General features: G+C 49.1%; 1 protein-coding gene across 8 annotated transcripts in view; it reads right to left on the bottom strand.

Annotated features, from left to right (window-relative positions):
• LOC144162540 (uncharacterized) overlaps positions 1 to 12,932 on the bottom strand; it is a 29,163-nt gene extending 16,231 nt beyond the window's left edge. For 3 of the 8 annotated variants that reach the window (XM_077693119.1, XM_077693122.1, XM_077693118.1), the window contains exons 1-6: positions 12,704 to 12,932; positions 12,145 to 12,214; positions 10,608 to 10,908; positions 7,753 to 7,869; positions 2,308 to 2,469; positions 992 to 1,096 (exon numbers count right to left, since the gene is read on the bottom strand). In XM_077693119.1, coding sequence (XP_077549245.1) covers positions 992 to 1,096; positions 2,308 to 2,439 — 237 coding nt within the window. In that variant the 5' untranslated portion in view covers positions 2,440 to 2,469; positions 7,753 to 7,869; positions 10,608 to 10,908; positions 12,145 to 12,214; positions 12,704 to 12,932. The other 5 variants (XM_077693121.1, XM_077693123.1, XM_077693117.1 and 2 more) reach the window with 3 other exon arrangements.
• Positions 12,933 to 14,097: the final 1,165 nt, after the last annotated feature.

Here is a 14,097-nt window from a genome sequence, read left to right as displayed (position 1 = left end):
TGGCCAGCCGGATGCCTGGTCCGCTAGCCAGCCAGGGGCACCGGTCCAGATCTGCTGGGCATGCTTCTTTTCTTTTTTGGGGCTTCCGAGCACGTGCGGCCAGCTATTCGCAAGCCCGCTGCCATGTCGCGTCAACTTGGCCATGGTGGCCACACCCGTCAATTTCCGCCTCGAAATCGCCAATTTCCGCTCACTATTTTGCACTGTGCATGCGCATATTTTTGCTGTGACACCTTGCGTCTTGCAGTCTTCTTTAGACCGACTACATTGAAAAGGGTCTCAAGAGGTCATAAATTTCTGCGCGCTGTGCCTTGAATCTTGGAGCAACTGTGATCATTATTCGTGTAGCTCACAGAAGACAAACTACATAAATGCCCCTAATTTGACGAAATTTATCCTGTAAACAAGAATAGTCTTACATGCCATATCCCCCTTGAGGCTTTGTAATCGTGCAGCAGTTCACTGGTCAGAGCCAATGTGTGCTTCACATCGAAGCTTCTATGTGGCTGGAAACTTGATTGTGAGTGCACTGTCAATGTGAACAGAGAAAAGTTAGGGCGCACTCCTCCAGAATTCGTCACTCCTCCTCGTGGGAAGAGAAATGACAGAGTGGCTCAGGACAACCTCGATGGCCGTTTGCAATTTGCCCACAGAGTTGTTGCCATTTCACAATCAAATGGCGGGCAGCTTTGGTAGACCCTCCAGTACAAGTGCCAAATAAGATAACGGAACATTTGACTTTCCACACGAGCTGTAAACAGCCTTCGCGACAACAGCCGGAAAGTGCTCTGGAAGCAAGGAGTGTCGCAGTGCCTTACACTATCGCTGCTTTGCAACTGGACATGGTAGATAAAATGACGGTGGTCCCTGCTTTGGGCACATGCTGAACTCGGCCTCAAGGCCTGGCCTCTGCTCTAACGTGCCTCAAGTAGCTGGCACAATGACGAGGATGCGAGATAAACAGAATAGAGAAAACATCTTGTGGGCAAACCTCTCCATGTGACAGGGTGAACCACACGGTGGTGTGCACTGGATCCAGGTAGAGGAGCTTGGACAGTGAGTGTGAAGCCAACAGTGTCCCCGATGGTTCCATGAACTGAAAGTACCGTATTTTCCGGTCTATAAGTCGCACCTTTGTATAAGTCGCACCCCCCTCAAAATGACAATTTTTCCGAAAAAAAAAAATGCATATAAGTCGCACCGGTGTACAAGATGCACTTGTTAATTAGGTAAACTCACAGTGAATCAGATCGTTAGAAAGGGCGGCGAAAGTACATGGTTGCGGCGGCCGCCGCTTATCAACGCATCACCCGGTGAGGAGGGCTAGACATGTGGATCTCCCGTCCAAAGTCTTGACAGAACAAAGTTCTCAAAAATGGTTTATTGGTACACACAGATGGCATGTACTTACAAACGGCGTTAGGCAAAACCATCGAAGTCTTCTTCCTCCGACTCACTAACAAACAATTCAGCAACTTCAAGTGGGAGTTCCGCCGGCACATCGCTATCACCCTCCGACTCACTGATATCTTCTTCGCCGACATCGTCACCCCTCGCGGAACGGATCATTCCGGCCTTTATGAACCCGGCTACAACTGCTTTTGTAGAAATGGAGTCCCATAAGTCGGAGACCCATTTGGCCACCTCTCCAAATGTCGCGCGTCTCTTGCGTGCTGTCGTAAATCAGCGCATAAAGGTGTCATGGCAGACGGAAGTGATGCGACCGGAAGCGGCCTGAAAATCGAAACTTATCAGCAAGCTGTCATTTTAAAAATTAGCAGCATGTTTACCTCCTTCAGAGTAACTCTCTGTGATAATTTATAAGCTGCATTTTATTTTTGCTACCCAGTTTGATATTACTTTGAATTTATTCTGAACTGTTGTTACTGCGCATAGCAGAAAGTGGCGCGCGGTTGACTTGTCGCAGGCCATTATCATTGTTTCCGACTGGAATAAACTGCTAATTTTTTTATTTAATGTCCTGAAGCGACATATGGGCTATGAGAAACACAGTAACGGTGGGCTTCGGATTCATTTTGACCATAGAGCTGTGTCTCCTAACGTGCGCTGCCCACGCGCGGCCGCCGCGAACCGGAATTCTTCCATACATAAGTCGCACCGGTGGATAAGACGCACCAACGAAAATTTCAGAAAAAAAACGCGACCTATACACCGGAAAATATGGTAGGTGGAGACTCGCTCGGCAGTCTCTTGCGACCCCTGACACAGATGGATGCAAACACAACAGGTTGAGTAGTGCTCAGTCCGTTACTTTGTTTCCTAAAAGGTGAGAGCAGTGGCACTCACGTGGACGGCAAAGGTGTAGATGTTCATGGCCTGGCAGAGGCGCTCCACAAGCCGCAGGTCTGCACATGTCCTGAACAGGACAACCACTTTTTTCTTTTCCTGCTCCATGAGAATCTTCGTGAGTGCTGCCATTTTCAGCTGGCGTCTGCAGACGACGTAGCCCTGCAAAGGCAGTGCAAGTACCCGTGTGATCGGAGAACTGCAAGGTTATCCAGTTACACAGTAACTGAGCATGTGAGACAAGGATGCCAAATAAAGCGGGGCAGGGTGAACCGGCAAGAGAGCTCCATTGGTGTTGCAGTCTCGCTCAAGCGATGATCCATGTGGCGCTGTGGCGCATACTCCCATCGGGACTGGATGGTCGAAATTAAACCACTTTGGGTACACCACACTTGCCTTCGCAGTACCCACGAGCCCATTTATAACAGCCGCAGCTATAACGAATGCTCGGTTACAAGGAACAAACGCGACAAGACCGTCACGGCATGCATTGAGGCAATGGCATCTTGTTCCAGATATAATGAACTGGCAGGAGCGTGCAACTAGTCTACAGCGAGTGATCCAGCACTGCCTGACCACGACTGGCGTTTCTAACTGCACGATGAGTACCCTTTTCCAACAGAATTGATTGGGGGAAAAAAGGAGAAAACCAGGGGGAAAGAAAATGTAAACAGAAAAGGACGTCGTTGCCGTGGGTTGCCGCCTGACTGCGCCGACAATGGCGTGGAGCAGACGAGAGGCGCCGCTTTCGGCCAATCGCATCGTGCTGGCTAGTCACGTGCGCTCGCCGGCGAATAGGAACACGCATTCTTGCTTTCTTTGGCGTGTTCACTAACTCTACCACTGAGCGGGCAGGAATCGCAGTTGCGGGAAATTGAAGACCGAAGTCCCCTATTTCAAATGAGACCGAGACCGCTGCGATACCGCCCGTTCTGCAGCAGTGAGGGATTACAGAAAAATTCTTATTTTGGCGTCAGAACCTCGAAGAATCGGACCTGCGTGGCTTTTATAAGTAGCCGTTACTGCTGAAGTACCGACTTTTCGGAGGGAAAAACTCTGCAAACCGAGAGAAAAAGACCTGTACATTTCAAAAATGATGGTTATGAAAAGTGTGCATTTTGAGGCACCTTTTCGGTCCCAAAGACGCGAGTTCCCCTTTAATTGGCTTTCAAACTATACCCATATCCGTTACTTTCCTGCAGCACAGGGCTTCCTTCATAGTGAAGCGCCTTGGCCGCATAAACTAAAACTGGTAGAAAGATTGAACAAGGATAGGAGAATAGCACTAAAAAATTGCAACTACCTAGCTAGTTTAGATTCGGACAAAAAAAAAAGAGCCCCACAATTGGGCAGCTTTGAAAATTTCTCCCAATTTGGGAATTTCTATTAAAAGGAATTCGCTCTGCAAGCTAAAGACGAATACGCCAAATCATTTGAGAGTATGCAAAGTCTTGACATGGAAAGAACTAGGGCGATAGCTGCAGCAGTTGTTTTACAGCTGTAAAAGTTTCCAATTTTCCGTGAGCCGCTCAATGCGCCGTGACCCGAGCCGGCTTTGGGGATTTTTTAGTCAAAGGGAAATTTTCTTTCTTTTCTTTTTTTTTGCCCAAGAAAACTTCCGATTTGCTTTCCCCTGTGCACCAGGAGCTATGAGCAAAATTTTCATCAAAATTAAAGATGTCGACCGTGAAGCACCCGGTGGGCTTTTGTCACAAACTCGAGCGTACGACATCTAAACGTACCGTATAAATTTTTCATTTATTGTACAGCGCCTAATTCTTCTTACACTCGTCCGATTCATTCAGTCCGGTTCTATTCGCCCCGAGACAAGGCTGGAACTTTCGCGAACGAATAGGCGGTAATACGATCACCCGCCGGCTCGCCGGCAAGAAAACAACAAAAATAAAACCCCCGCCGCTCCGGTTTCGTCGAAGCTTCCAGTACTTTCGAGGAGGTGCGCGTGGCCTTGCCAGTTCTAAAGAGCGTCGATGATTCTAGAAGGGGGAAGAGTGAAGTTATTCGCTGACGGCGGCGGGCGCGTTGTGTGTTGTGCTCTCCCTCTCCGCACCGGCGCACCTATAAAAAGAGAAGCCGCGCCTAAGCAAACCAGCTATGTTTGGACGTCGTGATTGACAACGGCCCCTGCCAGTTCGTTCATCACACCATCGGCGACCCGCGCCCTGGAGGACTCCAACGTGCTCCCGGGCCTCGAATGACCGTGATCGTCTCGGACGGCCTGGCCTACAGCGAAGCCACGCTTCCCAGGTAGCCGACTCGCCTCCGACAGCGGTGCATCGTCCGGCCCGGTCGGTGAATATGCTGGGACTCTGTCTCTCATAAGCATCGAACTGTTCATTTTCTTTTAGTTAACTGCTCCGATTCGTAATATTCATTTGTTAACGCTCCTGTTTGTATCATTTGGTCTAATTGGACTGTTTCTTGTATTTGAATTCCATCTAAGTTGTCTGTCATTATCGATCCGCTATCTCGTGCTTGTGTTTGTAACTTGCCTGTTTAAATATAAGTCTTGGTGCTGTTTTCCGATCAAGGCTCTTGCTCATTCTTGCCGCTCTGTTCGGCGAAAGCCGCACATCAGACGGCCACCCCCTTTGTCACCTGTGCCCTGTAGATTCGGTGGGGTTTTGTTGGCTCTCATGAGTCGACTCCCCATATCTTCTGACAGTGCACCCTAATTTAAGGAAACGGGTGACAGCTTTCCAACCACCTGCACAGGGTGGACTGGCGCACATTTCTTTTGTCTGTCTCGAAGCCAAAATCAGCAAAGAAGGGTCACATTGCTTTCTGGTTCACCTGGCGTGCCGCTTCTAAACAATCCGCGAGAACCAAATCTTTCTGGACTTTCCATTTTACAAAAATTTGATAATTCCGCTCGCTGAAGCGCGCCTCCTCTTCACAGTGGCTAGTGTAATACATTGGTACGAAGCTGCACGATACAGACAGCGCCGCTACCACGACGCCTAGAACTGGTGTGGACACCGGCACACTCTGGCTTCGACAGAAACGAGGCAGCTCACGAAATGGCCTGAGGCCTCACCATCCAGGCGGGAGCTAGCCTGTATCCAAACCACGAAACCAGATCTGCAAGAGACAGACCCGTGTCTTACAATGACATCATGCAATATTACCGCCTCTGCCGCCGGGTCTACCCTCCAGCCGAGAAAAACCTAACTAACGAGCAAGCACACATCTGGTGCCTCCTACAAACAAACGCCTTTCCAAACCCCGCAAGGCTAACGCACATTCACCCAACAATATACCCCACACCTGATTGCCCCCTATGCGGCGTCCCAGCCAATCTACCTCACATAATGTGGGCCTGCCCTCAAAATAGCTTTCCCTTAATCACATCCGAGGAGCAGTGGAAGGAGGCACTGCGTAGCCCGGACCCAGACGTGCATCTCCTCTCTCTCTCTCTCTCTCTAAAGAGAGTAGGAAGCCCTCTCCTGTAAACTGGTGCCAAAATATTCTGCCAAGAATGCCCCGTGCACTGCTGGAGCCCACATATGAAGCCCTTAGCAGCCAATGCACAAGTGTCATGTGATGTGGCTGTAGCCTCCGAAAACAGCCAACACCCTTTAACAGTGCCACCAACGAAAGGGCTCCGGCTATTCCATTCCAAGAGAAGCATCTGCCACTTCTCTCCCCTGAGGAAAGCGCTCTAAAAACCAGGTGCCGAAGTCGAGCACTGGGCGGACGCTTTGCACAGCTCGCTTCCGCACCCAGTGCTCAGAAATAGTGCTCCAGTCCTCGGGCCCAGTGCCAAAGAGGAGGCGCCTGCAAACAGTCCTAGTGAATGCAGACAAGAGCCCACGCTCACCTGGCCAAGTCCGGCTCGCCCTGCTCCACCGTGTTCATGAAGAGATATGGCTCGCCCCGCAGTATCACTCTGAAGCCTGCCTCACTGTCTTTGAATCCTCCACTGGACATCACAAACATTTGCTTCCTCTCTCGAAGCAGAATGGGAAAAAAAGCAAAGCCTCTGCGACTGCCCTTGGACCTCGTCTCTGCTCTTGTGTAGCGTGTTATCACTGGTTCTTTCCTGAACAACATGGACCCACAGGCCCAGACACCAGACACCAAAGGCCGGGTGGAATTCCGCTTCGGAGACCGCACGTTCCGCAGCCCGCCCGTCCACCCTGGCTTGACAGCCAACGATGCGTTGTCAGCTGAGAGAAAAATGCAATTAGGGCTGGCATTTCTCCCGCTCCTTTCCCTTCCACTTTTCCACGTCCCTGGAAGGTCGTCGCCAGCTCCCTGAAAGCCTGTCTTCATCGGCTTCCAATGCCGCCGCAGCCAATCAGGAAGGGCTCGTTTGACACCAGCTCGGTGCGGCGGCGTGCCCAAGCGCCTACTCGTCATTGACGGAAAAGAATAACATCGGCGAGGCTTTCCAGTCACGGTTTGGGACGCGCCTCCACCTGGTAGCAGGTGTTGGAAAATAAATTCTCGCCCTCCCCGTTTCGGGTCGATCACGCCGACTGCACCGTGCGTCTTTTGGCAGCGCTTGCACGCAAAGCGAAACATTTCCGTGAAGTCAAAACTGAAGCCCGGCCTACAGCCTGGCATGTGGCGTCAAATGCTACGCTGCGTTCTCGGTGTGCTTTTGCGTCTTCTGAAAAGCGAACAACCACCGAAGTTCCCACATACATTTGCTTTACCACTGCGTGTCCCTGCTGCCGCTGCGTCGGTTCCAGAAAACGCTAGGCAAGCTCCACAAACCCCGCTCCACCACACACTCGCAGTTTGTGCTGTCGACACTGGTTTTCACATGCCTGGAATTTTCGGCGTTTGCAAACGGTGGATTTGTAATCGCAACACCCTGAACAACAAAGTTTGAACTAACTTCGTCCTCATACAACGAAGTTTGTTCAAACAACGAAGTTTGAACCCTCATACAATTGGTTGTAGGAAGGCTAGAAGCATGGGAATACTTTTATTGCACTCCCTGGTTGCTATGCAATGCAATGAAGTGCAGTTTAGAAGCATCATTAAAGCAGATTTTTTTTTTATTGGGGATAGGCCTTTGACAATGAAATCTGTATGAAATTAGAACTACTTGCGATATCCAAAATCTAAATTGATATTTGAAATCAGAATGCTGAAATACATCTGTTTCAAAGTTTTCATCTCAATAGCTTGAAAAATAAAAAAGTTTTGTCTAAGACCAGCCTCCCCCCCTTAATTAAACAAAGTGTGCAATTGGCAGAGATTTTTCAGACCCAATGAATGTTCCTTACTCTGCTGGCGGAAAATTCAATATTTCTCGTTTCTACCAATTACGTAACAGGTGTACAAATTCCACCAATAACATCACGTCAGTTTTTTAAACAGAGGCACAGGTACACTACATGGCTGCATTCACTGCAGCACGTTACGCGACTCTGCAGAGACATGGGGAAACTCAGTCAACAGGCGAATGATTACTTGGGAGGAGGCTCAGGATCTCCTTCAAGTCCTTGGCAAAACTGCCGTCGCCAAGTCGGCCAATCTCTTCAAACCCACAACACGGAGGTTTTTGTACCATAAGTTCCGAGAACTCATCTGGAATAGAAAAAAAAAAGAAGGGGGGGGGCGGCAATGAAAAAATATATATATATATATATATCTTAACACTACCTACAGTGCTACACACCACGCTCACATAGGCCACGAGATTCCCGGGTGACATGTTTTACACAATTTTCCAGTTTCTCAGGGAAAGCACACCTTTGTGATCCCTGCTGATGTGTTACAAGTATTTTTGACTAGCAATTTTTTTCATCCCTCCCTCCAGCATCTCTTCCTAAAATCTGCGCAATCGACTTCATAAACCGTAAAAGAACGGCTTTGCAATTTCCTCGGCTTAGTTACTTTCTGCCGCTTGTTGAAAGTGTGACTGTCTGTAGAATTAAAGACGAAAACATTATGAAAAAAAAAAAAAAAAAAAACAGGAAAGGCTCCGAACGTTGTAATGCAAGTCAGCCAACAGCAACACAGCAATGCTTTTGAAGGAGTGCCAACACCAATTTTCGGCCTTAATAATATTGCACACTTTGCTTCCTTTGCTCAACAGAATACACTGGCTGAAATATGAGTGGCTTGCGCCGCAAAGCACACACTTTAATTGGATCTCATTTATCGTGCCGACGGAACAGCACGCAGAGCGGCACTCAGGAAATGGACATCAGCGCGACATCATCCCGTGGTACCCAAAAGAAGTGACGTGAACACCGCTGTTCAAAAACTCGTGTCATCACTTCATGCGCACAGCCCCGCGAGCGGCGACTAGGCGCCGGCGCATTCACAAACGGGTGCACGTAGCCCGACCCACAGGCATAACCACTGCCCAGAACCAAGAAGGCACTGTTGGCAAAAATAAAGTTCCACACACAGGAAAGGATGCGATAATATAGCCCGGAATCGCAATAGAAGCTACCCTCAGGGCTTTTATTGAAAGCAGTCACCGAATTTCCGCCACAATGGTAGGCCTAGCACCTACAGGCAGCTCAGCCCTTCCGCTCTGGCAGTGGCGCGGTCGTAACAACGCCCCTACCGGCCTCCGCAGTGTTTTGACGTCCGCACAAAGCGGTGAGGTCATGCCGGGATTTTGTCATATGCACCTTTCGGGGGCTGAAAGCGCGGGAAAATGAAAACAAACGATTTTCAGGCCGTTCAACGTAATTAATTATCGCGCGCTGAAGTATTTTAAGTGCTGTGTCAGGTTCGCCAGACCATTTAGCATCGATAAAAGCGATAAAAATGGATCATAAAATTTTCGTGTCAGTGCTCCTTCAAGTCAATGCATTTAAATCATTAATTTCTAAACGTTTAGGCTTCCAAAGCAGACACAGTACAACTATTTTTTCAACACGCCACAACTGCTCTACAGACTAGCGAAGAAGCAGAGCAATTCTAATCTTCCATTTATATCCAGGCTAGTGGCGTAAGGTGCATAGGCAGAAAATATCGACAAAAGGTGTCGGTGTGCCAAATACGTTTAAAGGGGCATAGGGGTCTTTGGGAACGAATAATTTCCGGAAGAAGCATCATTTTTTTAGATATCCCTTTTTTTCTTGGTTTGCGCAATTTCTCCTTTGAAAATTCCGCACTTGTAACAGTACCAGGTACTTGTAAAAGCTGCACAGGCCCGACTTCAGCAAATAAAGTAACTATTTCTTCATATATCCCCCCCTTCTCTACCACGAGCGCCATCGCAGCGATTGGAAATTCTAGAGGTACATCCCAGCATGTAGTGCAGCTAAGAAGATCACTCGTGTTACAGAGTGAAGCCGAATATTTGAAGCTTGCAATGTTGGAAACAATTGTTAAATCAGCGTTAGATATTTGGTTAGCAGGGTGCACTTTTAGCACGGACTGATGTAAGCTTGCACGGGACAAAAAAAACAAGCTTTTTCCAACATTGCATTCCCCACAACTTCGATTCTATTCACGCCTTGCTTGCAATTTTTTCTCGGGCAGTATATTTTTCCTATTGTTCTCGGAAACAATCTAGAACTAATTGAACTGCAGGAAAACTATTTGAAATCAGCTAAAGAAACTGCAGAAGTCCCTGAGGTTTTGCCGAAATTGGTTGGAACGCAACAAGGTTTTCTTGAGCCCCATCCACTGTACTACACGCAAGAACTTTGCCCCAAATTCAGTGGCTCTGCGTGGAATCATGTTCATAACACATCGGAATCGCCCCTGACAGGCACATGCATCTTCGCTTCGTCTAACAGACGCCGTTACAGGCACAGCGCTCCAGCTCGCCACACCCCAGTTCTTCCTTCAAGTCCCGCCACTCCACAGCACAGGACGCAGGGAGTGGCTCCCTGAAACTAAAGCACGGTGAGGCCCTACATGCGACTTACTCGGTCTATTAAGGCCCATGATGGCTTTTTTTCTACCAAAAGTGCTGCAGGGAGCGAGAATGCATCAAGCGTGCGGTTATGGCCAAACTAGACTGGAGACTCCTGCCGGCGTGCAAGGCACACGACAGTGATGTGTGGCATTTCGAAATGCGACAGACTGTGCTGCGGCTAAGTGCCAGACCATCACTCCTAGCGGCAAGTGTGCCGTCCCAGCACAGTAAACGGCAGAAGCAAGCCCCGGGATTCCCAATTGGACACACCGAGACGAGGGCGCTCAATCGGCCACTCGTGAGTGCCTGCCCTCAAGAAAACGACAGCTGAAAAACTGCCTCCAAACATCCCGGTCGTGCACATGCTGCTCACATGCATGCGCATCTACACTGTACATGACGCCCCTTTCCGCCACGATTGAGACAGCCACTAACATACCTTCATCACCACCAGGAACTTGGCTGGGGTGGCAACGAGGATGTTGTAGCCACGAGTGGCGACGTCGGCGTCCTTTCTAGCTGGGCTTCCGCACACCAAGTATGCGCCTGAGATCGCGGTGCCCTTCAACACGACATCCTTAATCACCTCGTAAGACTTGATGGCCAGCTCCTTCGTAGGCGACACAAGGACACAAACTGTTCCCCGCAGTCCGTCCAGACACAGCGTGCTTAGCATTTGGGCAATGTACAGGCAAAAAGCCACCTTGCTTCCGCCATCACTCCCAAGGCAGGCCACATCCCTGCATGAATCACAAGTGCACACTCGTTACAAGAAAAAAAAACCCTCTGCAGGGCAACCACTGACCGCAAAACCTCCCTGGCAGCTCTCTCAAAGTTTCAAGAAGTTTGCCAAGACAGCTTGTCAGGCCCCCCCCCCCAACATCCTCCCTCCAAGACCTGGCAAGGCACCCCAAACACGATACGTGTGTACAAATGCGTGCAGGGGCGTCTCAGGGGTGTCGGCGTGCAAGCGTTGTATCACGGTGCAAGCAATGGTATCTGCCCCCCAGGCTCAAGCTGTACACGCGATCAGAGCGTACAGACGTTCTTTCAAAGGAAGGCGTTCGTGTAGTGACATGAATTGGACACATGTTGGAAGCGTTGGCATTAGCCTGGTCCTCAAGTGTGTCCCTTGTTGTGCTAACCAGGGGCAGGCCCTGGGTTTGCTGTCCTTTGAGTTTTTGCATTCGTGCCCATACCCTGTGCCTCGTGTCTGTATGCGAGTTCACCGACGCTAAGGAAGGACGCCGACTCCCTCGTTTTGCCTCATGGCCCACACGCTCCCAAGGAGATTTTGCCCTCTTGAATAATACGATTGCCCGACGTGGGAGACATTGACGAAGGATACCCCAAGCCTTGTTTTTGGGCCTCGCGCACCTGCCTACGGCCCCTTCTCACCTTACATCAGGCATTAGAGGCCTGTGGAATAACTTTCTGGCAAGGCCGATCTGATGACATTGAGAGAAAATGCCAATAGCTGCGCGCTACACGAGAATATGAGGTTGCGCACTTCCAAATGAGTAGCCTCGACAGCAGTGGCTCGTCGCTAGACAGTCCAGCAACAAACCAAAAAATACTGCTCCTAAAAAAACACAATACGGTTTTCGTGCGGACTTGTCTCGGCTCGTGAAAACATTCCAAGTTCTTCCAAATTAAACAAAGTTCTATTTTGTCTTCACGGACCCTTTAAGTGTGACGGTCACCCGCCGCGGTGGCTCAGTGGCTAAGGCGTTGTGCTGCTCAGCACGAGGTCGCGGGTGCGATTCCCGGCAGCGGCGGCCGCTTTTCTGATGGAGGCGAAAAGCAAAAACGCCCGTGTGTACGGGATTTCGGCGCACGTTAAAGGTCCCCTGCAGGTGGTCAAAATTAATCCGGAGCCCTCCACTACGGCGCGCCTCATCGCCAGCGTTGCGTCGGCGCGTTAAACCCTACAATCATCAATCAAGGGTGACGGCCTTCACCAAGTGCCCGCTCACCTGCATCTCCTTGTACAAGCCATAGTGCATTACCAAATTGTGCGCCACCGACAGTCGCTGCGGCCCGGACCTGGGAGTGGAAAAAAAGGAGCGCATGTCAAACTCAATCGGCGAAAGCACGCAGAACATGATCGAAGTAATTCTAGTTTCTCATTACCACAAAATGTCTGTTTTCTCGACACCGGAACTCGCGTCTTTCTCTAGACGATTGAGCTGCAGCATATCAAGCACTTCTCAATAAAGCGGGGACACTTTTAGGACTTGGGACTTTGTGAAACTAACTAGACAGACTATAAAGTAGACTATTTAGCGGTTCTACTACGAAATATGCGCCGCGGTAGGTGACCGAACAGCCTTTCCAAAATCTTTGTTTCCGGCAGTTCCAACTTCCATGCGACTCGGTAAATGAAAGTGATGTCACGTCCAGAAGCTCTGAGCAGTTTGGGCAATTCACTACCGATCTTTCTCGGCATCGGCGGTGCTTGAGGTCGTCCCGGTTTCGGAACAAATAAGAGAGGTGCGCTGTTGTCGTGGCTTTCGGGTCTGGCAGTGCACTTACCGTAGTGAAAGTTCCCTAAGTCCGGGTCCCAAAAGTACATCACACTTTTCTTGGACATTACGAAGACGGCAGCTCCATAACCTCAACATGACAACGACCACAGAACAGGGAGGAGGGAGAACAGGTAGGAACGACCACGACCGGCTTTGGAACTTTGGAACGACCATGGAGGAAAAAAAGCTTTTCTTTCCTCCATGGGAACGACGCTGCCTACGCTGCCATTGACGACGACAAGACAGGCGACCCGCAGCAGATCATATGGCAGCAGATAACTTGTCAAATCACATAAGCAGTAATTTTTAGTTGTTTTTATTATAATAAAAATTAGGATAATTAAGTTTATACAATTGTTTATTACGTTAATGTTTTTGTAAGCTTCGCAGCAAACGCTTGGCTTGTTGGTGTCGCGCCAAATTTAAACTTGCGTAGGTTACCTCCATAGAGATAGAAAGTAAATGTTTATTGAAAAGGAGAAGAGGTCGGCCTGAGGAATTGATCTTGGGCCTGCTACTTCCCTCTGGGGGGAGGGTACTGGGGACAGAAAGAGAAAGGAATGAATATGGAAGGTATGGGAAATGACAATGAAAGCGACAAATGAACGGGTGTAGGAAAAAATGGTCCCGGAAATAATGGTCCCGGAAAAAATGGTCCTGGAAAAAATGGTCCCAGAAGAAATGGTCCCGGAAAAAATGGTCCCAAATCCAAGGTAGGAAAAAATGGTCCCGGAAAAATTGGTCCCGAAGCCAAGGTACTAAAAAGTCTTGTTCGAGTAAAGCCGGTTAATCGAACCAAGAACGTTTGTCTTGCTAAAATGAACGAGGTATTAAAAAAATATATACAAATGTTCACTTTCTAAAAAACCTGGAAAAAATTGAAGACGGCACCAATCTAAAAATTCAAGCGCAAGCTGCGCTAGATTGTTGTCTACAACCCATGTTAAGCGAAAATAAAAATATAACGGCTGTTTTAAACAAGCAAGCACACGATAATTCGGTCGCCGAAATGTTTGCGCACGGAGGTGTCCCTGCAGCGAAACGGTATTCATACACCGATATGTACGTACACCGAAATATCCGTACACCAAAATGTCTGCACAGAAACGTCCCGCACCGATATGCCTTGCACCGAAATGTCCTAGACCCGGGACGACGCTGTGAGCTTCTTTGATGAAGCTCCCACGGCTTCTTGTGCAATTTTCAGCGATACTGACGAAACCTCGCAGCGTAGAGCTTCTATGACCTTCCGGACATTGAGATGGCTGTGTTCGACTAAGCTACTAAACCGACGGTTCCAGGCCTCGCAGTTGCTTGTGCGGTTTTAATCCAATTACTTGCATTAAAATGTTTAATCCATGCTCATCCCTGCCATCCCTGCCATCCATCCATCCATCCATC

The sequence above is a fragment of the Haemaphysalis longicornis genome, unplaced genomic scaffold (assembly GCF_048455015.1).
Source record: "Haemaphysalis longicornis isolate Haplotype H1 unplaced genomic scaffold, Haemaphysalis longicornis Haplotype H1 scaffold_12, whole genome shotgun sequence".
Classification (NCBI taxonomy): Eukaryota; Metazoa; Arthropoda; class Arachnida; order Ixodida; family Ixodidae; genus Haemaphysalis; species Haemaphysalis longicornis.
Note: the sequence above shows the minus strand (reverse complement) of the source record. Positions and strands in the feature narration are given on the sequence as shown.